This window comes from Mustela nivalis (assembly GCF_964662115.1).
Source record: "Mustela nivalis genome assembly, chromosome: 16".
Classification (NCBI taxonomy): domain Eukaryota; kingdom Metazoa; phylum Chordata; class Mammalia; order Carnivora; family Mustelidae; genus Mustela; species Mustela nivalis.
In genome coordinates this window covers 37118998-37146684 of record NC_139035.1, presented here as the reverse complement: position 1 = coordinate 37146684, position 27687 = coordinate 37118998, and the positions used below count along the sequence as shown (strand labels likewise).

Genomic DNA, 27687 nt, shown 5'->3' with positions numbered 1-27687 from the left:
TCAGCTTTCTAATCTGCAAAGAAATATTATCTGTCCTCCTTATCTCAAACGATTACGGTGTATATCAAATGAGAACATTTATTTGGACGTGTTTTGTATAGCTAAGCATGCTGTAGAAATGTAAAAAGAATTGGTTTTTACTTTCATCTTTTGGAATGCCTGTAATAATAAATTGTTTGTTACATCAACAACAGAAAAGAAGGTAGGATGGCAGCGTGCCAGTCTAAGGGGGCCGACGAGTAGACACGCACATTTCATTTCTGCTCCTGAAATGACAGCAGCTAAGACAGGGAAAAGACTGACAAAATGCCCAGGTAACCCACATCTATTAGCGCTTAAATCTCTTAGCCAAATAGGGAGATAATGATCATTCTTAGGGTGAAGATTAAAGTCAATTCATTGGAAGAAAATATGATGATGTAACTTTCTTTTCTCTTCTGGCTATCAGGAAATCCTCGTTAATGGGCTTATTGCTTCTCTCCTGCAGAGCATTTCCATGTCTCAGAAAGACAGGTTATTCAGCTCTAAGAGTGAGCCCTTTAGTGCTTCACCTCACCTTTAGTGCAGATGGGACCCTGCTCCATCCTGATTCAGTCCCTTTCTCTCCCTATAGATTTAGGGAGACTTAAGTAGATGTGGGGTAGGAGTGGATTTACTTCTCAAACATGACACTGACACTCTGTAGAAAGATACAGAGGGCAGATGGTATGAGATTAACTGAGTAACCCCCCAGATCTAAGAATATTTGGGGGGGGGGGAAGTAGCCTTGTAAATCAAAGCTTATTCTCAGAGATTTTCTCCCACCCAATATTTTTGTAAGGGAAATTCCCCAAATTCTGGATGAAAGAGATTAGAAGAGCCTCTGGTCTCAGTCTGGTCTAGGATGGAGTTTGGGTTAAAAATATAGGCATATAGCCCAAAGGACCAGCCCCAATTTCTCCAACATTTCCAAGTCAGAGACTCAGAGCTTTCCCAGGGGTGAGCTAGTGGGGTGGGCTGTGCCATCTGCTCCCTCCCAGGAGTCTTTGGGCTCTGCCTTCCAAGTTACCATCTTGCTTTGTCCACTTCCCTGACCATGTGATCTGTCCACAGCCCCCTCCCCAGTAATGGCCCTCTTTTTTTTTTTTTTTAAGATTTAATTTATTTATTTGACAGAGAGAGATCACAAGTAGGCAGAGAGGCAGGCAGAGAGAGAGAGAGGAAGGGAAGCAGGCTCCCTGCTGAGCAGAGAGCCTGATGCAGGGCTCGATCCCAGGACCCTGAGATCATGACCTGAGCCGAAGGCAGCGGCTTAACCCACTGAGCCACCCAGGCACCCCAATAGCCCCCTTCTTATCCATCTTTGGTGCTACTTCAGCTTTTTCCCTCACAACCACTTCTTTCCTCTAGCCCAGGATTTCTTAGCCTCAGCACTGTTGGCATCATTCTTTGTGGTGAGGGGCTGTCCTGTGCACTGTAGAGTGTCCAGCCGCAGCCCTAGCCCATTCCACTCCATGTCTGTAGCATCTCCATCTCCCACACTCCCCAGTTAGGATGCCCCAAAACATCTCCAGACATTGTCCAATGTCCCTAGGGGACAAAATTGTGCCCCTGGAATCACTGCTCTAGTCCTTCCAAGTTCACTTGAAGTGCTTACTTGTTAAGACACTGGGTTGTCCTTCGTGTGTTTTACGTAGTGCCTCGCAAATTTTCATATGCTTAAGAATCACCTTGGCGTTTCTTAAAATGCACATTCTGGTTGCGTAGTTTTGGGGGAAGGGTTTGAGACTCTGCATTTCTAATGAGCTCCCAGATATTGCTGTTGCTGCTGGTCCACAGACCACACTTGGAGGAACAGGCTCTCCATTGTTGTGTCCTTGTGATCCTATAGGACTTGACTTTATAATTAAGAAAACTGAGACGCAGACAGCTCATAGGCCACTCAATCACATTTTGAACCCAAGCCTGCTTGTGTGTAAATCTTATACTCATAAGGGGCAACCTCAGTTGACTTTGGGCCAAGGTCCTTGAGTTCTCTCTTGGCCCTCTCTTCCCAGGTAATCGTGCTAGGTTAAGCTCAGGCACATGTTTGCCTGGAATATCCCTCTTACGCCACGCCTTCCTTCGACAGAATGAGCTACCTGTGACCTCAGGTAGAGATTCTGGAATCTACTGAGCTATACCCATGACCTCATGCCTCTGTTCTAGCCTGCCCTGCTAACAGCTCATCCCTCCTGCCCTCCTGCCCATCTGTAGGCCGTGGTCTAGCACTGCAGCCGCCCTGGGGCTCACTTTCTCTCTCAGCTTCCTGCCTCAGCTGTCTGTCTCTCCTGTCTCCCCCTTGTCTGCTGCTGCTACATTCGTACTTTGTGTTCTTTTTTTTATCTCAGGAATGCCTCTGGGCATCTTCTTCCCGTAGTGGTTAGGGATTTTAGTAATGCTCTGGATCCTCACAGGGGAGGAAAGGGTGTGGTGTGAGCTCCTGCCAAAGACTGGATGCAGGTCCTCTAGAAGCGAAAGGAGGGAAGAATTCAAGTTTGGTCCTCATACAGACCAGGCTGCTGGCTGGGGACGGCAGCAAGTATTTCGTCTGCTTAAGGAAACAAACACCACTGAATGTGTGATGAAGGGAAAGGGTGTTGGTGCCAGAGAGACTGAGAAGGGTCTGCCCGCCAGAGAGACTGGGAAGGGCCAGTTCCTTTCAGGGTCCCCTGTTTGTCCTCCACTGAGCTGGGGAAATGATCCCACGCCTCGCATCACGTTCTACTCCCATGTGTCTTGCCTGATTCCAGATGATCCCCAGTCCCAGATGAATTACCAGGAAGGTAATTCAGAGCAGGGCTCAGCAGTCTCCCTGCAAAGGGCAGAGAGTAAATATTTGGGGCTTTGTGGGCCATATGGTCTCAGCCATGACTACTAGTCTCCATCACTGGAGCACAAAAGCAGCCATAGACCATATGTAACAGACGGGGTGTGGCTGTGTCCCAGTAAAACTTTACTCGTAAACACCGAAATTTGAATTTCACGTACTTCGTATTTTTTGATTTTTTGTTTGTTTGTTTGTTTTAGTCACTAACAAATGTAAAACCATTCTTAGATCACAGGGTAAGCCATTCTCAGCTTATTCTTGGTCCATAGTTCGGCAGTCCCTAATCCAGGGTCTGGCGTTTCCCACAATGTGTCCCAGAGACATGGTCAAATACTCATGGGATGGGCTGCATTAAACAAAGTCAAATACATGTCCCTGCCCCCCAGTCCTCCTGAGACTTCTCAGTCTGCATTATTCTCAGGAGCATTACATGTTCCCTAGAGGGGCTGGCACACGTCAGCCTTCTGGAATCTACTGACGAGGCAGTCTCTTGTCCCTCAGAACCATGTTCTGGGCAACATGCTGTAGGAGCATGGCTCAGGTCTATCCTTCACTTCACCCACAGGGCAACCGAAGTCTGACACCCAAACATATGGTTGGGTGTCTTCACCTTGGCTCCTGACATGCCGAGTCCCATGGGCAAACCCCGGCCAAGCAGTGCAGGCTGAGGCCCGCCCACCAGGACACCAGAATATCTCAGCTTTCCAGGTCTGGCCATGCACTCAGAGCCTTCTTCTTCTTGAACTTGAGACGGGGCCATCGGGGGCTGCATGTGAGGAAACTCTAAACTTCCAGGCTCTGAACCATCATAGAAGTACGCATGGGCGATCCTCAGCCTTCAGGCCACTGTCCCGTCATTAACAGAGCACCATTATTGAATGATCTTGGAGTAAGGAGACCGGGTTGCTCTGCACAGCAATAATGTATTCCCATATGTGTACAGTTTGCAAAGCACCCTGTGTCATTTTCCCATTTGCTCCTTGCACCTGTGTGGTGGGGTGGGGGAGTCTGTTGGTTTGTTTTAATTTTATAGATGCAGAAACTGAGGCTCAGGGTAGCCAGGAGACTTGTCCCTGGTCACAGAGCTGGTGGCACAGCCAGAAGTCAGCTCCAGGCCTCAGCTCACCTCCCTCAGCATCGTCCCATTGTCTTCAGGTGAGGGGTGAGTAGGCAGTGAAGTAATTCTCTAGGAAAGCATGACCAATTTCCCTTTCTCCACCTCCCCCCTCCCTCCGCCCCTCCCCCAGCCCCCATATATAGGTTCTCCACAGAGCCTTGAGAGCCTGCACATCTTTATCTTTGAAAACGGCTTTCACTGCTGGGAGAAGAACCTTCCACCTGTGGCTACACCCTTGATCAGTGAATGGGGAAGGTGCCTGTCCGACTTGCCCCTCCCTCAACAGGACCCAGCCACCCTTGAACAGCCAGCCCTCAAGCACCCCTTCCGGGACTGTGGTGAGTGCTGGGGGTCGAGGGAGTACTTTGCTTCCAAGCACCCGACGGCTGCCTCGTTGGGAAACGGGGCCAGGGGGACGGATGCGGAGCTGCGGTCTCTGCTTTAACACCAAGAAGGGTCTGGGTTGAATGGAAGGAAGGTGGGCAGGATCATGAGGCCCAAAAATGAATCTTCAAGAGAGGCTGCAAAGGCTGTGGCATCGGAAGAAACAGAACGAGAAGGCTCCGAGGGAGACACCGGGGCTCCAGGAAAGAGGCTCATCTGACTGGGCGCTCATCCTGTGCCCCTCTGGCCCGCGTGTCGTCAGCCACTCCAGATGCAGGTCTTTTCCCACCTCCCTGCCCAGTCCGGGCTGGAATCGAGGGGCTGCAGGTGTGAAACCAGTGCCCCGAGTAAGACAGGTCCTTAAATGTTTGTGGAAGGAAGGAAGGAAGGAAGGAAGGAAGGAAGGAAGGAAGGAAGGAAGGAAGGGAGGGAGAAAGCAGAGAGGAAAGAAGGAAGGAAGAAAAGGGCAAGGAAAGCCGGGAGAGGAAACTGTCTGCACGCGGCTGTGACAGACAGAGAGTGGGTGGCCGTCCCCTAGCTTGGGGCCTCTTCGAGACAGTCATCCCACTGGTGCTTCAGTGGGAGGTTTTCAAGGTGATTCACTTGGAAATCTGATTCCTCCCGTTTGTGCGGTTACCTGAAAACTTAACTCTTCGAGTCAGGGGTGAGTCGGTCAATTGAGGTGGCCCAGTGAGTGTGTGACCCTAACCTGCTGTCTGAGCCCCTCCCTGTGGGCCAGGACGAATCCCCTGGCTCCCTGGTGATGAGGCATCGGGATGGTCCTCTCCTGGGGAGGAGAAAAGACCTGCCGGAGGGGGCCTGGGGATCCAGGGCAGAGCTCAGTCATGTGAATGCCTAGTTAAGGTCCCTATGCTCCCGAGTTTGGAGAATGCTCTACGCATGTTCTTTGGCTCTATAAGCTTCCTGCCCCCCATTTCTTCACTCTTCTTGGTTCAATTCTGACTGGACAATTCCTGGCTGGAGAGAACGGTCATGGAGCAAGGAGGGAGGCGTTGGGTGCTGGGGACGTGGGTGGGCATGGTGGGGAACGGCAGAGAGACAGCGAGACCAGCGGTATGAGATGGAGGGGCAGAAAGACCCGCGCCCCACCCAAGCACACCCCAGCAAGGCCACACGTTTGCCATATTCTAAACTGGGAACTTACTCTGGTCTCAGATTTCACATCCATGTGTCCCCGTAGGTGGCCCAGGGAGAGCCAAGGAGCACTGATCTGGGTGTGCTATGGCCGGGGCAGAAGTCCTACCTTGCGACGTACCTTGTGACGCCTCCTTTTCTTCCAGCAGGTTCCTCCTGCTCCCTCCTTCGCGGCAGATGGGCTTTCCAGGGCGGACAACTGCCCTCCTTGGCCTGAGTCTGACCCTGCTTCTCTGCAGCCAGGTTCTAGGGGTCCAGGGCCAAGAATTCCAGTTCGGACCCTGCCGAGTGGAGGGTGTAGTCCTCCAGGAACTCTGGGAGGCCTTCTGGGCCGTGAAGGACATTGTGGTGAGTGAGGTGTGGCTCTGGACGCGGCTGCAGGGGTTCCTGTGAGTGCAGCAGGCTATTTTGTGATTACGGAGCCCTTTGCAACTCGCTGATTATTTTCCTGTATAATAAGTTTTTGAAATCAGAGGCATCACAGCATGCTTTAGCTAATGGTAAAAAGAGTGGTTGATGCTCTTTTTGGGAGGGGCCGCTTGTGAAACATGACTGAGAATTTCTCCGGGTGCTGAAGGTGATCGGTGCTCATACTGGCTCTAAAGCGCCTTTCTCACAGGGACACTTTGGCTATAAACAGAGTTGGAGGATACGGCTGCTTGAGGGGAAGTTCCAAGGGCAAGAGGCAGCTCAAACGTGCAACCACCACTCCATGCCAACCCCCACAGAAAATGGGGGTAAAACCCTGCCCCTACTCATTCTTAAACCAAATAGGCTTATTTCCTTCTGACCGAGGGAAACAACAGGTCCCCCACGAAGGCTCTGAGAACTCCTGGGATTCCATCTGCCTCTGGGGGTTAAGCTTAGTGATTTCTGTGGCTGGAAACTTGTCCCCTCACCCCCTGGGGGCCTACCTCAGCTCAGCCCTTCCTGGGTCCTCCCTTGGCTTCTCTGGCCTTTGAGATCTCAGACTGGATAGATCTGGGGACCAGCATGTATTTGCGTGGTTGGTTTCTGTGTTGTCCCTCAACCTGGATGCATCTTCTCTTTCTATTCCCAAAGCAAGCTAAGGATAACATCACGAGTGTCCGGCTGCTACGGAAGGAGATTCTGCAGAACGTTTCGGTAATCAGACACTGGGGAAAGACAATGCCTCTGTGTCTGGTGGCTTGTCTCCTATGGGTGGTCGAGGGGAGGCTGATAGAGACCACTTCTGCCTGGACTGAGCCTACACAGGACAGGGCTGGGCAGGGAGCTGGAGAAGTAAACGTCTGAGTCATCACCCCCGTGTCTGGGTTACGTGGGTATGTGTGTGTGGGGACATGAGGGTGGTACGGATTGAGGCTCATAAGCATCTTTCTCCATTTAGCCAGAGCCACCAGGATTGCACACGTGCTTTGGTCTCATTGGTTCCCATCCTTCTTTCTCACTCATTACCGTCATCCCCACACCCAGCTAGGCAGTCAGCGAGTGCACGTACTGAGCCCTGGTCCCCGCAAGGCACTGAGCTTCCCTCTGGCGCTCAAGGGGGCTTGAGTGCAATCCCTGTGTTCCAGGGTGTTAGTTTTCTTTCTTCATTTCTCTTTCCAGTTCTTTCCCTGGACTCTCAACTCTGAACCACCAAGTGCCGGGTGCTTTCTACGGTCCAGCACCCAACCCTACACAAACACAGCTATTAGAGAGGCCATGTAGTGTAGAGGAAAGGACATTAAACAGATGGGGAATCAGGACTTCTGGGACCTCGGTCTGTGTCTGCCACTGACTGGCTGTGGGTCTGTCCTCTCTGGGTCTGCGGTTCCTCCCATCAACCAAGGGCGCCGCTCTGCGTGCCCCTGAAGGCCCCTTCAGATTTAATGTTGGTCAGCCTCTCCTAGAAGATCTCTTTCTCTGTGTGCTTATCTTGCCTCGTGTGGCACATGGGTTGTTCACCTAGGGCTATGGTGGGGGGAAGGCTCGGCTCCGCAGTAACCCAGATCCTCCCCAGGACGTCGAGAGCTGTTACCTCATCCGTGCCCTGCTGAAGTTTTACCTGAATACCATTTTCAAAGGCTATCTGGGTAAGGCAGCTGACTCCAGGATCCGGAAGTCATTCTCAACTCTGGCCAACAACTTTTTTGTCATCGCCTCAAAACTGCAACCCAGTGTGAGTAGAACAATGCTGTGACCAGGGCCCATGGGAAATGACGTATTTTGAGAAGACATCCTCCCTTCCCTTATCCAGTCCTGGCTTTTATTGCATGACAGGGATTCGATGGTGTCACGGGAGAGAGCACAGGCTCTGGATTCGGAAATGAGTAGTTCTGGATTCAAGTTCAGGTCTGCTTCTAACCAGCTGGAAAACCCTTTACATAGCAGTCTACGTCTCTGAGCTTCATTTTCCTTATGTATAAAATGTAGATAATCATGCTACGTGACCAGATTGCTGTGAAAATGAAAGGAGTCAGTCCCCACCATGGTGGGAGTTCGGCAAAGGCTATCTTGAGAATGTGGGATTCAGAGTTGGTCTGGGGAACTGCGCTGGCATCACTAGGAAGGAGGGGGAGGGGGCTTGCTTCTGCTGCTACCCAACACTTGGCATAATTTTACCGCCCTATTATTCAGCAGGAAAACGACATGTTTTCTATCAGTGAGAGTGCACGCCGGCGGTTTCTACTGTTCCAGAGAGCATTTAAACAGGTAAAGGCCAGGATTTGAGAACCTGCCTATCCACCAGTAGACTAGCCTGAACCATCACACGTGGGTGTCTCATGCAGAACTCACTGCAGGTGACCCCACCAGGCATACCCCAAAGCCACCTAATTTTGCACACCCACAGGGATATTTGCATCAATTATCATCTACTTTGCACAAGCTCCACAAACGACACGATCCATATTTGTGCCAGTTTTCCTATTGAAGTGCATTTCTATTTCCCTACGAGATGATTTTCTTATGAAGGACTTTTCCCTGGGAAAGTTTTACGATCACTTGAGCTGGGCAACTGGAGGCTGAAGCGGGTGCCCCAACCCCAACCACATGCTACATATCTGCAGTATTTTCCATAATGCTCAAATGGTCTAGTTTGTGAGAAAAAAAGGGAGAATATATTACCATCTCCCAAATAAAGACAACAAAGAAAATCCAAATTTCATCTGCAGACCCCTCCAAAAAATAAATGATTTTGATCAGTTTTTTTGAGGAACAGAGCAATCAGCATAAAAATAAATGGTGAAGAGGAATCTTATACACAGGAAGGGGGGCAACTGGACCTCAGTTTCTTCATCTGCATAGTAAACTCGGGAGGTGGCAAAATCCACCTCACACTAGGATTCCATAGTTCTTGTTATTAGGAGCTCCAGGTGCCTTTCCCTTGCTCCTTGCCCACTGCTACTCACTGGTCCCTTGGTCCTCACTGCCTCCCACACCCTTGCGGAGGAACAAGTGATGGGTGGGTGCCCTCATCAGAGGCCATCCCAGAGCTGACACAGCGAGCTCCAGGAGTACAGGATGGCAAGGAAACTTAATCCTGTGGCTAATACGGTAGACCCTCAACTCTCTTTTCTCTTTAGTTGGACATCCAATCAGCCCAGACCAAAGCCTTTGGAGAAGTGGACATTCTCTTGACCTGGATGGAGAAATTCTACCAGTTCTGAATGCCAACACCAGGATACCCTCCTGAATGCCAACACCAGGATACCCTCTTGAAGTGGATGGATAAATTCTACCAATTCTGAATGCCAACACCAGGATACCCTCCTTGTTCTCCATGTCATTTTGAATGTGCCATATCCCTTCCAGTGATGTTCTCTGAACACTTCACCCCTTTGACGATGGATATCATTCTTGGCCAGGCTTATCCTCAAAGACTTCTTTCTTGAAGTGGCCCCAAAGACAGTCATGGAAGGTTCTCTTGGATGCTGTGAATAATCTACAAAGTAGATTTCTATATTTATTACAACTCTATTTAATTTCTATCAGTGTTTTAATCGATGCCGTATTTATTCATCAGACTGTAAGTTCTGTGTTGGCAGCAAGGACTGTGCCACATGCTTCTTTTTTTATCCTCCATGATGCTTTACACCACGGGGGGCAGTGGATAAGTGCTAAGTAAATGCTTAATAAACTGGATTTTTTTGTCTGTCTTTGAATGGTTGAGGAACAATGAAGTGCTGAAGTTGCACTTCAGGACATAGAAACCATATTGCCATGAGATCTGCAGGAACACAGCAGGGAAGAGGTGAGGGGCATCCGTTTGGAATGTAAATGATGGAAGATACAAGATACAGGCTAAGAAGGGCCAGGCATGAAGCAGGCTCACTAAACATTTCACTTCTCCCCACCCCCTTCTCCCCATCCCTTCTCCTCGGGGGCTCTCCTTTCTTATACTACTTATTCTTACTTGCTGCTGGAGAGGTGCCATCGTCAAGCTGACACGGCTAATGGTGTCATCACATGACCGTCCAATCTTTGATGCCACTCCCTGCTAATAAGAAGCAGGAAACCCAGTTCTGACAGCCTCTTCTTCCTAAGTGTGGGCAAGTGCCGGTAAGGCAGAGATATGCCTCCAGGAAAGGTCTTTTTCCTAACAGCAAGACTGGGGTGATCCCTAGTCCCGAGCTCTGGATGAACTTTGTAGTTGACTTCAGTCTGCCTATGTCCTTGCCTGGAAAACTCAAGAGAAGGTCTATGCAGGAGGTGGGCGATCTCTCCCTTCATGACATAAGTGCTTTTGTGGAGTGGTAGGCCCTCCAAGAAACCACTTTCCTCCCTACCTTGCCAGAAGTTACCTGGCAAAGAGATGAGGTGGCATTTCTGAATGCAGAGAGATGTTAACGGTTTGGGATGGCCAAAACAGACCAACGCAAAGTGCACAAATATCATTGCTAAGCCATGGAAGGAAGATAAAGAGATAACACAAGCTATCTTATTTTTAAAAGAGGGGAGACACTGGGGTCACAGCACTTATGTACATCAAGGGAGGGAGACAGTATAAAGGATTTAGGAGCACTGACACTAACAAGCCTAGGCTCTGAAAATTTACAACCTTTCATCATATCAACCAACTCACAGGACTGAGGCATGGTCTCACTAGAAGGTCCAGGAGCCTTCTACTGGTGTGACACCCAAGCCTGAGAAAGTCTCCTGAAGCAACACCTATGCCTATCTCCAGCCAGATGCCATGAGTCAAGAGCCAGGGCAGCGAAGACCCTGTGATTGAAGATACTCTTTGAATCCCATGGCTTGGAGAGGAAGCAGTTGGTACTGGGACAAATGCTCCATGTGCCCAGGGCGCACTTGAAAACCACAGGGGGCTCCAGAGGGGTGCGAGAAGAGTTGGGAGAGGTTACTGAGCTATTCTCAGGAGACAAAGGAATGAGACTCAAGGTTGGCATGGGAGGTGATGAGGGCTCTGGAAACAGAGCAAGTATTGGAATCCAGCAGCTCGACAGGACTCATTGGCACCAGGGTCTGGGCCCAGGGGGACAGCTGGCTAGGTGAGTCAGACAGGGGATATTGACATAATCATCAGCATCCATGTCCTCCGCTTTGGCAGCAGGCTTGAAGTAGAGGCTCATGTATTCACAGCTGGTCTTCAGAGACGGGGCATGGAGCCAGAGAGCTTCAGATACCTGGGAACCAGCATACAAGCATCATTGGATCTGAGTAGGGTGATTTTAGTATCTCTCCAGATAGATTTTCACAGTGGGCAATGGGGGGCATGTGCATGGTTGCCGATTTCTAGAAGGCAAAGACACAGAGGTGGCTCTGCCTTGGGCAGTTTCAGGGTGGCGTCTCACCGCAGATAACTGGAAACCACTTAAATCTAATGTGGGCAGGAAATGCCTTAAATGGGGTTTGGGCTCAAGTCACCTGGCTAAGCATGGGTCTGAAGGAGACTCAGCTGCCAGAGGAGTTTCCCCTCTAGGGTTAGACAGTGTGACTTGTGGAATAAATATGCATCTTCTTAGGGAGTTATTCAGAAGCACGGTGAGTCATCCCTTGCACCTCTGTAAGGACTAAGAGAGGCTGTGATGTGGCATAACAGTACATTCCAGGAAGGGGCTGGGTAGGGAAGAGGAGGAAGGCCGTAGGCTGCTTGGGCACAGTGGTACTCCTCTTCCCCGGAAAGAAACTTCAGGGTCATCTGCTTTCAGGATGGGTCAGCTTGGGGGAGGATAGCACTGTGCATTGATTCCAACACTGCACAATTATTATAACATCCACCCAACAAGGCTTCGGGAGGGAGAGTCACGTATTGAAATACAAGTGCTGAGAACTGCAAGTTCGGGCCCATGAGCATGGTGGCACTCAGGAAGTGCTCAGTCATGGAAAGCAACTACTACTTTGTGAACGTCAGCAGAGAGAGAATGAGCTGCAATGTGTTTCAAAGATATATCTCCCACTGCTTGTCACCGTCCTTCACCTAAGATTAATTTATTCTGCTTGAAAAATCAAGACGCTCCCTATGAAAGCTAAAATATTGAGCCATTAACCATACACACCTTGTGGTGGACTGGTTTGGTCAAGAGTTTTATCCCTAAGAGTGGGAATGAGAGTTTCAAGCAGGGAGGAAGTGTAAGATGGGAGCAAAGTACAGGCTTGGGTGAGGGTGTGTGTGGCAGCGGGGAAGTTCAAGAGGAAAGGGCTGGTGTAATGGTAGATGGTGCTGCTGGGCCATACCTATGCTACTACGAGCCTTCTCTAGCAGGGGTGGGTAAGGGCAAGGTCAGGAAGCTGGAGGTGACTATGGCAGAGCTGTTACTGGTTACCGGGCATCACTGTACCTTTTTAGCAAGGCACACAATTGTCCAGTTAGGGGGTCCATGTCTCAGTCTCCCTTGAAGATAGGTGTGGCTGCATGACTAGGCTATGGACAATGGGATGTGACTGGATGGGATGCATGAAACCTCAGGGTCATGGTCTTAAAGAAACACCTTTTGCTGTCTCTAAGGGGCTGGAATGGAGACATGAGGCTGTGACTGAGCACTGATGGTGGACCAGACGAGACTCCAGAGGATAGTCGAGCAACAAGACAGAAGTTGTTTGAGTCCCTGGATGACCTGGTGGCTTTGGCCACCTCTTCCTGGTCCCCTGCCTTAACTTGGGAGGAAAACAGGCTTCCATCTCGTGAGCCCTGTGGTTTAGGGTCTGTTGCATTAGCTTTGTCAACACCCCAATTAAAACTAGGACATTCACCAAGCTTAGTTTTTTCCTGGTTCCTGGGGCAATAGTAGTAGTAGTTTTTAATTACTCTGGGCTACTTCAGAGAATAAAATAGTTTCTCTTCTTAATTTGGATAAACAAAAATGAATGGACAGTTCAAATACTTGTTACCCGTCTGCCAATGGCTATCCACAGACACAGGACTTCTCTATGGCCATTCATAGATTTCCAGAGGACTCCGCCTCAGCCAAGGTTTGAATCCTCTACGTCTTGACATCTGTCCGCCAAGTCATCCTCTAGGCCAGGCTTAGTACCTCTAGTGATGGGCAAAGTGCCTCCTCTCATCTACAAGAGTTTACTAGAAAGTTCTCCCTCATATTGAAGTAAAACTGGGTAGATTCCAATCCCTAAGACCTCCTGGAAATCGCAGCTCTTTCACATGAAAGCCCTTCGTGTGTAGAATTGCCATCCCTCGCCTCTACTAACCCCCAATTTACCCCATGGCTAGAAGCCAGGTAACGGAGTCTACCACGATCGTTGGACTCTCAGTCCACCGACACCCTCAAAGGAGGAAACTGACACAACTTCTTCCCAGACTCGGGGCCCAGGAGCTGCTGGGAAAGCCGTGCCCTCCGGCCAACCCGCAGCTTCGGGAGCCGCCTCCCCGCAGGGCCAAGCCCAGGTCTAGAGCCGGCTTCCGGCCGCAGATGCCAAGCAGGGGCGGGGCAGAGCTTACCTGCGGAGCGGCAGGGGGCGCCGACGCTCGGAGGCCTGGGAAAGGTACCTCCCCCTCACCTAAGGAGACCAGGAGACGAAGGTGAGGGCGTGGCCGCGGCCCTGCCCGCCCCTGCCCCGCCTCTTCCCCGCCCCTGGCCCGCCCCGGCCCCGCCCCCGGCCCGCCGGAAGCCCTGGGGAGGCGGAGCCGGAGCGGAGGTGCGGGCGTTCCCGGAGGCAAGGGGTTCGGGCGCAGCCTCGGCGTCCGCGCAATTTCTGCGGCCGCTTGGTGCTCAAGGGTCTCGCTCCGCGTGGCCCCCGCCCGGCCCGGCCGTCTGTCCCCGCGGCGCCCGGCCCCCGGCTCACCCTCAGCGTCCGCCGCCCTGGCGCGCCGCGGGCACGCGCTGTAGATGTTCTGGGAGCGCGGAGGCTGCGAGGCGCGGGGCCGCTGCGTCGGGGGCCGCTGGGACGCTTCCAGGGCGCGCATCCTCACGGCCGCTCGGCGGACCCGCCTGGAGAGGGCTGCCCGGGAAGAGGAGAAAGGTGTCAGGGGCCCTGAGCCACCGTCCCCCTCACTCGGGTCCCAGGAAACTACGGGCTGTCTCCCTCCCCGGGGCGCTTGGCCGGGTCTGCCGTGGAGATGCTCTGAATGTATGAGCCACAGCCTGGCCCAACACGAAAGACCAAAGGCCCCAGGCCGCCCTCCACGTCCCCATCCCCCTTTCCAGACCGTAGACCCCCTGCCACGTTTCTCGTGCCCCAGGTTGCCCATCTGAAGCTCCTGAGTTTTCCCTTGGGGAAGCTGGGGGGGTGGGGGTGGCTTCCAGCGGAGTCTGAATGGGCCTTTCTCACAACTCGCCTTGTTCCAACTGAGCCCCCAGCCGCTCACCTTTTCTCCTTTGGATGACCCTTTTCATCAACAGCCCCAGCAGTGCCGCCAGGATGAGGGCCAGGGTGGTGGGGACCAGGATGTGAAATCCTTGGCTTTCCAACCCAGGCAAGGGGTCCTGGTGGAAGGCTCTGAGGAAGAAAGGAGAGGGAGAGGGAAGGAAGAGGTCTGGGAGGGAGGGAGGTTTAAGGCAGCATTCCCAAATAGCCAACTTTTTGGGAAATGGCCCCTTTCTTAAAAAAAGCCTTCTCCCCACCCCACCCTCAAAGAGCCTTGTCTATTGGAGTCATGAAACCCGGATATAAATTCAGGTTCAGCTTTCTACTGGCCGTGTGATCTTGAATCAGTCTCCGAACCTCGCTGAGCCTCATTTCCGGAGAAATGGGTAGAGTAAAGCCTATTTCACGGAACTGTTCAAGGATGAAACAAAATTGTAGGTATAAAGAAGGGAAAGCACCTGGTCCAAGCAGCAATCAGGAAATGTCAGTTCCCCTCTGACTGTTTGCATCTCGGATTCTTTACAAGATTAGTGCAAATACTAAGCAAATTAAGTTTCTTATAACAGTGGAAAAGATGTTTCTCACATGGGGTGCCCTCTGCTTAAAAGGTCTTCCCTCCATGTTGTTTACAGATTGAAATTTTACTTTCCTTAAAGGGTGAGTACATCAGTTCTATTTTCTCTTGCAACCATGGAAAACTAGAATTATTTTTTTCTCACTGTCCTCAGTTCTTGTGTTTGTACGGATTACAACACTTATTACAATCAGACTGACGTTAGTAAGAGAAGACCTGGATATTTCATGTTTTCATCTTTCTTACATTTTTCAGGACAGAGCACAATGCCTGGCAGATAGTAGAAACTGAGAAAATGTTGGTTGAGGGACACCTGGGTGGCGCAGTCAGTTGAGCTTCTGACTCTTGGTTTCAGCTCAGGTCATGACCTCAGGGTCGTGAGAGTGAGCCCCCAGATGGCTCAGTGTTGAGCACAGAGTCTGCTTGAGATTGTCTCTCCCTCTCTCTCTTCCCCTTCCATTTGTGCTTTCTCTCTCTCTCTCAAATAAATAAATCTTAAAAAAAAAAAAAAAGGAAAAAAGGAAATAAAGAAAGAAAATGTTGGTTGAACTGACTTGAGTTCTCCACTGGCCGGCTGGTGGAGTCTACTGAACTAGGAATCAGGAGTCCTGGTTCTATTTGAAAACACGTAGTGCTGGGCGCCTGGGTGGCTCAGAGGGTTAAGCCTCTGCCTTCGGCTCAGGTCATGATCTCAGGGTCCTGGGATCAAGCCCCACATCGGGCTCTCTGCTCAGCAGGAAGCCTGCTTCCTCCTCTCTGCCTGCCTCTCTGCCTACTCCTGATCTCTGTCTGTCAAATGAATAAATAAAATCTTAAAAAAAAAAAAAACCACGTAGTTCTGATGACCTCAGTTCCTCATCTATAAAACACAAATGATGCTGGAGGTCCCTTTCCTCACCAACATGCTTGTCTTTGCTTAGGCAAAAATAATTCCAATTCTTACAGGTTTTCTTTGGAGGCTGCCTCTGATGCTGACCCCTAGTGATCCATTGCAGCACTTTCCTGGGTGTGCCCCAGTCTTTAGACCAGTGCCCTCCAGTAGAAATACTACGTTAAAATTACACATGTAATTTTAAATATCCTAGCCACACTGAAAAAGCAAAAGAAAACAGATGAAATCAATTGAATAGTTAATAGTTTCATCATTAGTTTTTGTTTTTTTTTTCTTATTCAGTTCCCCATCAAAGCAGATCTGAATGAATGCTGAGCAACTTAAAGATTTGGGTCTCCTTCCTACAGGATCTCCTGCTGGGGCATTGCCAAGTGTATTCTTGTCATTGTACTAATGAGCTAATGTGCTACACTCATAGGTAGTATGGCCCACAGGGGCCTAAAGACAAGAAGGGTCTCTGTTGGCAGATGTTGTGAGAAGAGTTCAGTGGGTCTCCTACCTCTTGACTACGTTGCCCGACCTCTAGCCCATTCTGGGTGGTGGAGACCTCTTACCTGTGCCTGTGAAGCCTGGTGTGGTAATTGTAGCTGGCTGTCTGGGGCTTAAGCAGCCCCTCCGGAGCTGAGGTCTCTGAGGCTCTGGTAGATGGCAGGAAGGTTGGTGGGTTGGCAGCTGCTACTGAAGACGCTCTGGAAACTCGAAGGTAGTGAGAGGTTGGGGTGGTGGGGGAGGAGTGGATTTCTGGAGGGGCCTCTGTCCCTTCAGCTGGTGTGGTAACTGCAGGAGATAGCAGAAATAAGTGATTTTCCCTATACACACTCTAGTCTCCAGCAGGATTAGGTCACCCTCTCTTTCCTGAACACACTCCTTCTCTTTACTTAGACTCTGTACTTGAAGTCTTCATGGCTAAAATGCCTTCTTAGCATATCCTCTACACCTAGTATATTTGCTATTCTATATATTTTTCTAAATGTATTTGCTTCAAATGCCATTTCCTCCAGGAAGACTTCTTGGAGTTCCCAGGCAGAAGAGCTTGCTCTCCTCTGAGCATGGGGAAAATCCTGTTTGTAGTTCCATCCCCACTCTACCCTATGCTGTATTTGTGTGCTTGCCTGTTCTCCATCCTACACCTATCAGTCACAACCTTGGGTATGTGGTACACTCAATTATATTATCTCTCTAGCAAAGTCCTCCAGGGTATCAATTGTTCAATTAATGTATCTACCTCACAAGATATATGTGAAGATGTGGTGGAAATATTGCATGTCAAAATGCATTTAAAACAGGAAAAGGATATAGGAATGTAAGATATCATTAGTATAGTCATCAGTATATAATTATAGTATAATTAGTATAATTATCAGTCTTTTATTGCAAAATGGAATCGTTAAAATCACTGTATTCCAGCAAATGTAGATGGCCCTTTGGGGAACAAGAGGCATCAGGACCTCTGGCTGGAAAAGTTCTGCCCAGTCTTGGCTTCTGTAAGTCATTCATAAAAGAACGAAGATTTTGTGAATGGAGCACAGACTTCATTACTTGTGGTGCCACCTGGTGGTGATGTGTAAGTCCTGCAATTAGTGCCAAGTGGACAAGGCTTTAGGTTGGGCTCCACGGACATAGGATGCTGATCTTAGGGAGGTACCCTCTCCCAAGACAGGGAAATACACATCTGAGACTCAGCTGTACTCTGCCAACCATTCGATGAACTGAACGCATCCCCCCTCCTCCACTGTCACAATGCCACATCATCTCTCCCACCTCCTCTCCCACCTTAGCTTTGATGAACTGACCTTTAGGTACAAATTCAAAAGAATTGTCACGTGCAGGCATCTGGAGCCAAGGGGGCACTGGCATGTGTGGAAATCTGTGAAGCCAAGGTGGGGGCTCAGGCATCGGCTCCTCTTCCCAGAATGGCTCATACTCTATGGAGGCAAGCGGAACACACCTGTGGGCTCTAAGACCAGACTGAGACCTGGGGAAGGGATGTCAGTAGGAGTTGAAGCTGACCGAGCCAGGGTGGATGGCAGCAAGCGGAGGACGGCAGACTCCACCAAGAAGAGCACAAAAAGAAGCGGACTAGAGACTTCCCCAAAAGAAATTCTCTTTCGCCTTCACTCAGCCAACTTTTGCACTAACCACCACTGGGATTCGAGGCTGCATTTGATTAGGAAATCAGTGGAGGAATGGAAGAACGTGGGATTCAGAAGACATATGGAAAGGATCCGATTATAAAGTACCAAGTTTGGCTTACAAATGTGGCTTGAAAAATGACTGTCTTTCCTTAATAGTTGTCCCTGATATTTCTTATGGGGCAACTGTGTAGGACAATTATGTCCTTCTAACTTCTTCCTATCTCAGAGCCTCTCCTCAATCTTAAATCCCCACTCCTCTTAGGCCTTGGGTGGGATGGATACAGTACAGCACAGTAAGTGTTGTAAGAAGAGTGCTGGTCTTGTTCCTTTCATATGGTTTGGACCAGAAATTGGGGGGACTGTGAGGTTTCAACCAGTATCTTTGGATTGGCTAAGATGGCAATAGCAGGAGAGTCTGGGGGACCGGTGGCTGTCTCAGCCATCACATGTGAAGACATTTGCTGGGTGCACTGAGCCTGGGACACCTACCACTGAAGACAGTCAGGGTGACTAGCTGGGTCTTGCCTTGGTCTGTGTTCATGCCTGTCCCACAGGCATAGACCCCACTATCACTCTTGGTCAGCTCTGTCACCTCTACGAGGAACAGGTTCTTATCTGGACAAGGCTTCAGGGTGACTCGTTCCTTGTATTCTTCCTTGACAAAGTTCTTGCTGGACACCACGGTGGCACAGCCTCTAGTCTTGGCCATTTCCCGGCACAGATAGAGCCTTAGATGCATCTGGGGAAGCGGGCACTCGATGGTAATGGATCCACCCAGCACTCCCTCCATCTTTACTTCTGGGAGGATCTTCAGAGCCCCAGCCACTGCAGGGAGAGAGAGTTAATGTAGAGGAAGCCCCGTTCCCAACCACAACTCCAACCCCATCCCTATTTCCAAACCAGGCCCCTGCCCAGCCTCGCACTCATCCCTCGCTCCAGCCACATCTCATCATCAGCCCAAGCCTCAGCTGGTCCTTAGCCCCAGCCCTCTTCTGATCTCTAGCCCTGGCCTCATCCCTAACCCTATGTATGTCCTCAGCCTGGCTCTATGCCCTGGTCCGTTTGACCCAAGCCTGGCTTCCAGGCAGATCTCTCCCAGCCTAAGCCTTAACATAACCTTCAACCTCATTCAAACCCAAACCCATAAGTTCCCAGACACCAACCCCCTAAGAATATAGTCAAAGTACTGCCCTACTCCCAGGAGAGAGGCTCTCCCACGGCGACCCTACACAGCCCGTAGTGCTGCAGTGACTTCGTGTGGAGCTGGGAGGCACAGTGCGATTTTGCTGCAGGAGGTTTCCTGACAATTCTGTTTTGCTCAGATCCACTCAGCCAAAAGAACTGTTCACCCTCAGTTTCATTTGTTAAATCATTAAAAAACAAAACAAAACAAAACCAGAACATTTACTGAATGCCTTTCATGTGGCAGGAAGGCTGCTGGCCTCCCTCCATGCACAGAGTGACTCCTTTGGTGGGCAATACAAAAGGCCAGTCACTATAGCACCAGCACAGCGGGGTAAAGCCCACGCCGGAAATACGCAGCGTGCCCTGTGAGGAAGAAAGCAGTGAGGGCATGCAGAGGGCTGGTGTAGCATGAGGGAGGGATTCTGGAAGAAGTGATGTCTCCACAGGTAGAATTTTCTGTCCATTGGCACCAAAGTGAAGTCACATTTCCTCTTGGGAGACAGAAATTCCACATGTGAACATAGAGTAAGTTAGGAAAAAATGACCCCTGTTGTTTATTTTATTACTATTGTGATTCTGAGATCTGGGATTACTAATACACTAGCAGTGAACAACGCAAACTCCTGGCGACAACCGTCAGGTCAGTAACACTAACTCCCTTCCCCCAGTCACAAAATTTTAGTATGAAAAGAATTAAAATTACTAAGCTGAACAAATGGGAAACAAGAAACTAAGCATAACTAAAACAAAACAAACTCCTACTAAAGTCTGAAATCACAAGGAGAACTTTGGAATGCACTTAATAGCTGGTTTTTATACCTTGATTTCAAGGTGGAAAGTAATTGATCATGAGTCTCTAATAAATTTCAATCTAAACCAGTAGGTGCTTAATATTTTTTTATTTGATTGATGCCCATTTGAATTTCATGGGTTCTAATAATTAAATTTAAGACCCTAATCCATTGTCATCTATAATTACCCTTGGACTTTACCAAGGTATAATATGGGGTTTTATGCAAAGTTACAAGCTACATGGAACTTTTTTTAACCGTAATAAAGAGGAGGAATTATTCCCAGCCTTCTTTACATGTTGTGTTTTGTGGTCCAGACATGGCAGACCTTTTAGAAGATGGTACGACTTTGAGTCCTTGGCTTGTCTATACAGCTTTGGGCTTCATGGCATGTCAGCTCTGCCATATTCATAGGAGAGTTGTTCTATGTCTAACAGCTCAGAGTTGTAAATTTCACATGTGAATGAGATGGTAACCTTAAGAAATGTCTGTATTGTATTTGAAGACTGTTCACATAAATCTGAAGTTTGAACTTATGTATTTCAATTTGGTATGCTAAAAAGTACTGAATTAATGTAATAATCCTTTTCTTTTTTTTTTTTATATAATATTGTAATCTCAGTTCAGAATTTAACTGAAAATATAAAACCCGAATGACTTCTACATAGTCAATTGAACTGTAAAGGTAATTTGTGTGTGATTCTGAATACACAAGATAAAATGTTTTTATTCCTAAAAAAAAAAAAAAAAAAAAAAAAAAGAAGAAGAAGTGATGTCTCCATGGTGACCTGGAAGACTGGGCATGAAGGATGGCCGAGAGAGGGATGAGCACCTTCCCTGAAGCAGGGAACACGGGCAGAGCACAAGGGAGTGTGTCAGTGTGCGTGCATATGTGCCCAGGCGTATGCGCCTTGTGCGTGCAGGGAGGGGGTGACGCAGGGAGGGATACATCATGGCTCACGAGTCCCTGAAATCAAAGCGCTTATGCTCTGGGTGAGAGAAGGCAGGCCCCATGCTGTTGGGTCAGCTGGAGAGGAGGCTAAGTCCAAGTATGATTAATTACCAGCCGATGAATGTCCACATATTTCTGGGAAGAGGGAATAGGAGTAGGAATAGGAAGGTGCGGGGTGGGGGGGCAGGGGTCTTGCGTGGAGGAGGAGAGACTCTTCCAGGCAGTGAGTGCGGCCCCCAAAGCAGCGAGGGTCGCAGAGAGAACATGGCGTGTTCGTGGGGGCAGAGAGGAGTGGACGAATTTCTGGAAATTCATCCGCCGACCCCATTAAGAATAGCTCCGATGAGTTTAGTAAGGCGAGGAAAGGCAAGAAGGGAAGTCAAGGAAAGAAGCAGGGCTTGAGGTTTCCGGGTGGGCGGAGAGAGAGCCGAGGAGGACGTTCTGGAGAGACGGGAGGGCGTGGATAACTGTGAAGAGGTTGAAACCAGCATGGGAGTGTGAGTGGGGGCGAGGTGCTGGGCGGGGACTATTGACAGGAGCCTGTTCAAGTCTGAGAGCGTCATAGCTGGTGCCCACGGGGCAGGGTGAAGCACAGGGGCCAGCCAGACACGTGATATCGGCCGTGGCCCTCACACAAGTAATCCAACCCTGCTTCCAGCCTGCCGGAAACGAAGGTGTGTGAGGCAGCCTCATGACTGGAACATGGCGATGGAAGGGTGACCCATTCAAAAGACAAAGACCCAGTCAAGGGGTGGGGGAATTACCCTGTGTGATCAGACAGCCTGCACCTGTGTGTGAGGTTCAGCACCTGCGGGTGAACATGTATTTTTGGACCAACCCAACCAGAAAGGAGAGAATGCTGCTTTCCTAAGAGCAAGATGCTGTAGGGTGGGCAGGGGCAAGACAGACCAGGAGGGACCTCCACCTACGCAGACACTTCCAGTGGCCTCCCTCTGCTCAGGGATGAGCTTCGGGTAAAGCCTTGGCTTACCCAGATCCTTGGTTAGGGGCTTCATGCTTATGTCCCTTTAGAATTCACGGTTTGAAGCCCTAACCTTCAATGTGACGGTCCTAGGAGGTGGGGCCTTTGGGAAGTAATCAGAGTTAGACCAGGTTAGTGAAGCCCTCATAATGGGATTAGTGTTCTCATTCCCTCCAAGGACACCAGAAGAGGCCATGTGGATGTCCAAGGATTTGGGGGCGGTCTGTAAGCCAGGGAGACGACCGTCACCAAGGACAATATTTGCCGGCACCTTGATCTTGGGCTTCTAGTTTCCAGGACTGCGAGAAATAAATATCTGTTGTTAAAGTCGCACGGTCTATGGTATTTTATTGAATCGGCCAGAACAGACTAAGGCATCCTTACTGTGTGAACTCCGAATGGATGAAACACAGGAAAAGCTGCTGGCTACAATGATCTCTGGTCCCAAGGAAGCACGAGTCAGTGACATGTGAAATGGCCAGACCCCAGATCTCTGTGGAGTTCATAGGAGCTTCTAGCCCACACCCAAGGCTTAGTAAAGCAGATTTCCCAAAGAGAGAAAAGACAGATAGAACTTCCTGGCTTTGAACTTATGCAAAGGGGCGCCTGGATGGCTCAGTTGGTTAAGCATCTGCCTTTGGCTTGGGTCATGATCGCAGGGTCCTGGGATGGGGTCCTACGTCGGGCTGCCTGCTTAGCCGGGAGTCTGCTTCTCCCTCTGCCCCTACCCATCCCCTGCTTATTCTTTTTCTCTCTTTCTAATAAAGAGATAAAATATTTTTTTAAAAAATAGAACTTATGCTCCATGTGCATCAGATTCGTGTTGGAGAAACTTACTAGGGCTACAGACGACCTGATCCCCCCCTTCAGCGCGGTGGTTACGTTTATCTACAGCGGGGTCTGTGCACCTGCATTTTAAAATAAGCATCCTAGGTGCCCTTGAATTTTGCGATTCCAAACTATATAGCTCTATTTCCAAGTACAGATTCTGGGGACTAATGGGAGGGGTGGAAGAGGTGCCTAAGGACCCACCCTGCAAAATATTGGTATTTTAGAGAGACTCCTCAGTCAGCGGCATTGATCTCTAAGTTGGTGACTTGGTTTTCATGGTGATGGTAGGGGACAGGGATATACGTGCTTTGAAAAGTCCCTCTCAACATATAATTGGATATAAGTGTGTGTGTGTGTGTATTTGGAGTATGGGGAAAAACACATTATTTCCATGATGAGAAACACAGTGAATGCCCACAGGGCCTTGGCTGGGGTGGTGCTCTGGAGGTAGACTTCGGGTTCTGTAGCCACGGTTTTGCAGGTGATGAGAACCCTGTCAACTCAAGTCACAGCAGAATTACGTCTGGAAGAAGGAAGCTGGCCTGAGATTTTTATGTTTGTCAGATGGGGTGTGAATTTTTAAAAAAGAATGAGAAATGTCTGACAGTTTCCCGTCCCTGCATACCCAACATGTGTGTCCAGGCCGGCGGTCTGCTCTTTGTCCTGTCACGAGGAGTGGAGTGCTCTCTCTCCTCCCACGAGCCAGTCCTGAGTCTGTCCTGCTCACTTTCTTTAGAACTTGTCCGGGGCCGCTGTCCCTCTCTCCTCCCGCTACCGTTGGTCTCCTCTCCGCCCTCACTGCCGTGGCTTCCACACCTGCTCTGATAATGTCTGTGCTGAAAAAACCCTCCGTTCACTTGTTTGCTAGCCCTCTTCTGTTCTCTTCCTCAGACGAGTCGTCACACTCACGGACTCCATCTCCACGCCTCCTACTTCCTCTTCCACCCACACCTGTCAGAGTTTGTCTCCAAGATTCCACTAGAACTGCTGGTCAAGTTCAGCAAAAGCTTCCTTTTTTACCCAAATTTCCTTTTTCCCCAAGTTTTCCTTACATTTGGTTTTTGTTTTTGTTTTACTTGCCTCTTGGCAGCATTTGAGGGAACTGATCCCTTCTACTTTGAAACACTTATGTCTTGTGGCTTCCCTGAAACCATGTTCTGAATGACTGCTCCTTTCCAATTTCCCTACATTCTTCTCCATCTCTATCCACCTCTCAGGGTTGGGTTCCCCCAGGGCCTGGAACTTGGGCCGGTTCTTTACTTGGTCTTCCCTTACTCCCCCCACCCCACAAGCTCATTTAGGCCCATGGCTTATAATGCCAGCTCTCTGTAGATTTCTCCAGAACCTTGATCTCCAGGCTTGTCTTCCCTAGACTCACCTTTCTGATATCTCCTTGGAACTACTCGAATATCTGAGATGTATTTCAAACTTACAATGGCAAAACAAACAACAACAACAAAAATAATTCTTGATTTCTCTTTCAAAACCTATTTCTTCTAAGCTCTTCCTGTTTCAGAAGATACACCAGCATCTATCCAGCAGCAGAAGTTCAAAACTCATTCCCATACTATATTAAAAAATCAAGAATAAATTTAAGGGTGTGTGTGTGTGTGTGTGTGCGTGCGTGTGCGTGTGTGTGTGTGCACAAGCATGGTCCCAGCCACAACATCAAGTGTATGTATTATTATTTTTGGGGTCAAGGTAAAAAAAGATTTGAATGCCTCCAACATGTAATACTGCCTTGCTTTATTACAGAAATACATTTAGGGCTCCAGGCACGATGGCCTATGGCTTGGGACCTAGACCTGGTTCCTGGGAACCAGGACCACCCCAACATTTATACAACCTGGGACAGAAGTGCAAATAATGTCTAAGTATTTTAGAGTTATAAATAAAGCTAATGAACTGTTGAAAAAAGTGTGTTCTATACCTCATCTTGGCAAATTTACATGCTCCTTAGATGTCCATTCTAAACCACTTCTGTTTGGGAATAATGTTCCCCACATTCCTAACCTCTGTCCCATCTCCCTTCTTTTCTCATGCCTGGCTCCTGTTCACACCACAAAGGTCCTGGTATGGACATGATGGATAACCCAGCTTATCTGTATTAGTTCCACCCATCTCATTCCGAATGGCCACCTGTGGTGACTCTTCTATAAAATTAGAATACTAGGATCGAAGATCCAGGATAGAGGCTCACACAGTCATTAAAAGTGGGCCCAGAGTCATTTGGACAGGAAGCTTGAGGTTTAGAAGAGGGGACATGAATGGGGCTTGAGGTGGACAATCTCCTTGGGTCTGTGAACTCCTCACCCTTTGGGGAAGGGCACAAAAGAAAGATGTTCTGGACCCAGAGCAGGGATCACTCTGGCCCAGCTAGAAAGGTGGTATTGCTTGGGGCAGACTGCAGTGGTACAATTTAAGTACCCTTCACTGTTAGAGATCATCTACTTCCATCCAACCCCTCTCTCCTCTCAGGCCTAAGTTTAGTTAACCATCAACTGGTTCACCTAAGTCCTACTATCTCCCACAGAGTCTGACATTTTGCTTACCACGTACAGAGTCTGACATTTCATTAAAGTTGCATTTCCTTAGATTTTTAGGGGTTTTTAATCTTCAACTCAACAAATATTTGACTTTCTTCCATATTCAAGCTATCAGGAAGGAAGAAAATATGAATAAGAAAATAATGTTGACCCTCCAGGAATCTACTGTTTCATCAACAAAATGAAGTGAATATATGCCAAGTCACAATATAAAACAGAATGAGGTCAGTTATGGAGATTCAGAAAATGGGTTCTGAAAAGTGTTATTAAAAGGAAGTGGAGGATGAGGTAGACTTTGAAGCTGAGAGGAGGGGTGTTCCCAGCAGAAGGAATGGCATGAGGAAGAACATGGTGGCAAGAATGTCTAGCACATGTTCAAGGAGGACTCCTCTTTGGCTGGAGGTTAGAAAGTTCAGGGGATTGTGGTAAGCTCAGAGAGTAAAAGGGGAGTACAAGGGATGAGTTTGTAGGAGGTGGGAACCATTGAAGGTTGCTGGGAAGGGCACTCCTATAATTAGAGTCAAGAATTAGGAAGAGGAATCTGGTACTGTGGGCGAGCCAGGTTGAAAGAAGTGGGAAAGACAGTTACGGGATGACTGTGTGTTCTCCTCCTTCCCATTCCCTCTGTTACCTTTTTATAGAGACTGCCACTGATGCTCCTTCTGGTAATACTAATCCAGAAACTACATGAATTGGCCATTGACTGAGTCAAAGTCTGCGTCGGGATAAATGGGAAGAGGTGGCAAAAAAACCATTCTGCATTCTGTAGCTGATATCAGAGATAGTTAAGATGGATAGAGTGGTCGGTTTGTTGGAGACCAATGAGGAACTTGAAGTAAGGTATTAGGCATGTTGCATTTCAGATCTTCGTGGGATATTGAAGTGGGGGTTCCTAGAAGGTAGCTGTAAATTAATACATGGAACTTGGACAATGGACTAGGGTTACTAAATGGATCAGGGAGGCTTCATTTAAAGTTGAAGTTGAAAATGAGCAGTGAAAGAGACCCAAAGAAAGAGAATGTAGAGATAGGAAGAAAGGAATTTGAAGGCACTTGCTTTAAAATCCCCCATTATCAGGCTAATGTGTCTAGGAGGGGTGACACCTTCAGCTCTCATGAGTCAACACCTGAGCCCCACAAGAGTTGTGTCTGGAGTGGAGAGAGGAGCACTAGCAGAGAGTGGGGAGGGCCTCCCAAGAGGCCCTCACATGGTCTCCATCCTTATTCTGCCCTAGGTACTGGTCTGCAACTAAACCCATCCAGGAATAGCAGAGCTCGAGATGGCCCACAACTCCCCTACCTGTGGCCAATTTGAACCTCCTAAGATATGCGAGGTGTTTTCCCATGGCACTTACCTGGCAGGAAGCAAAGTGACCAAAGCCAGAGGTCCATGGCTCCTTCCAGAGCAAGGTCCCATCCAAGAGCCCCTGAAGACCAGAACAGAGACCCACTGCTCACCCAGGAAACCTTTACAATCTGGAGCTTGAAAGAGATTTCGGGCCCCACGAGGAGCAAGGCTTGAAAATGAGGAAATGACAACTTGTCTTGTTTGCTAACTAGTCTTAGACTAAAAAAGAAAATACCAGCAAACCACAGCGGAAGTTAAGAATTAAGAAAACATGTTATGTTGAGGGCGAATGGGTCACCAGGGTTCAAAGAGCTTTGAGGCAGCTCCTGAATGCTACTAGAAATGTTCAGGTATGCTATTTCTTTGCCTTGGGGACTTTCTCTTGGAGGTCCTCACGCTTTATGTCTGTTCGTTAACTTCGGAACCACAGTCACTTGCTTTATCCCTGCCTTTGGGACAAAAGAGACTTATCACCAATTTTCTCCACCTGCAGAAGACCATATGGATAGAAGCTTCGGCCTGAAGTCAGAGGATTCTGGTTGTAGACCTTGAACTTATATGAGAAATAATTTTGAGCACCTACTATGTGGGACTCCTAACCATGGGTTTTGAGGAATTCACTCCCTTTCTCTAAGCCTTGATCTCTTTATCTAGAAAATGAAGGTGGGACTGCCAGGAGATGATGTGACAGTACCGAAAGTCACACAGCCTAGCAGAGCTGTCCTTCAAGCACCCAACAGACCATCGGGGGAGGCCCAGTGACTGATGGAGAAGAATAAAATGTTGAGGCCCTTGGTCACAAGGTGTCACAGACAGAGCCTTGGATTCCAGTCAGAAGATGTGGTTTCTGGTCCTGGCTTGGTGCTTACTAGCATCTGGCCTCAGTTTTCTCATTGATAAATAGGGATGGTCCCTGCCCTGTGTATATCACAGGGCTTTCACAAGGCCCAGCAGGAGCCATGGTCATAGGGGTGGTTGAAGAATCTTTTGTTGTGGAGATGCATGGGACTGATCCTTAAGAGGGTATCCCCAGGGCTTCATTCCTGGTGGTGACATTTTAGGTGGCTTCCCAACATTCCCACTTCCAGGTGCTACAGCTTCTAGAGCCCATGGAGGACTGAGGCTTCCCACCTCTTTTCTGGAAAGGCTTCTCAGTGGTCCTGTGCACACTGCTCTTCCCTGGACCCACACCCCCTATTTGTC

The 27687-nt window shown here is 49.0% G+C and overlaps 2 protein-coding genes across 3 annotated transcripts; one reads left to right on the top strand and one right to left on the bottom strand.

Annotated features, from left to right (window-relative positions):
* Positions 1–247: 247 nt before the first annotated feature.
* On the top strand, positions 248–9489 carry IL24 (interleukin 24). Its single transcript, XM_082701923.1, has 7 exons — positions 248–314; positions 4096–4303; positions 5651–5852; positions 6567–6629; positions 7489–7647; positions 8106–8180; positions 9053–9489. The coding sequence occupies exons 3-7, from the start codon at positions 5682–5684 to the stop codon at positions 9134–9136; spliced, it is 552 nt and encodes a 183-aa protein (XP_082558049.1). The 5' UTR covers positions 248–314; positions 4096–4303; positions 5651–5681; the 3' UTR covers positions 9137–9489.
* Positions 9432–27687, bottom strand: FCMR (Fc mu receptor). Of its 2 annotated transcripts, XM_082701919.1 has the most exons (9): positions 26492–27681; positions 25144–25245; positions 18340–18675; positions 17509–17640; positions 16270–16492; positions 14251–14381; positions 13728–13883; positions 13384–13442; positions 9432–11113 (listed from the first exon to the last, which is right to left on the bottom strand). In XM_082701919.1, the coding sequence occupies exons 2-9, from the start codon at positions 25160–25162 to the stop codon at positions 10937–10939; spliced, it is 1233 nt and encodes a 410-aa protein (XP_082558045.1). In that variant the 5' UTR covers positions 25163–25245; positions 26492–27681; the 3' UTR covers positions 9432–10936. The 2 variants fall into 2 exon arrangements, with proteins under 2 accessions (XP_082558045.1, XP_082558044.1); XM_082701918.1 differs by lacking the exon at positions 25144–25245 and having other exon boundaries at positions 26492–27687.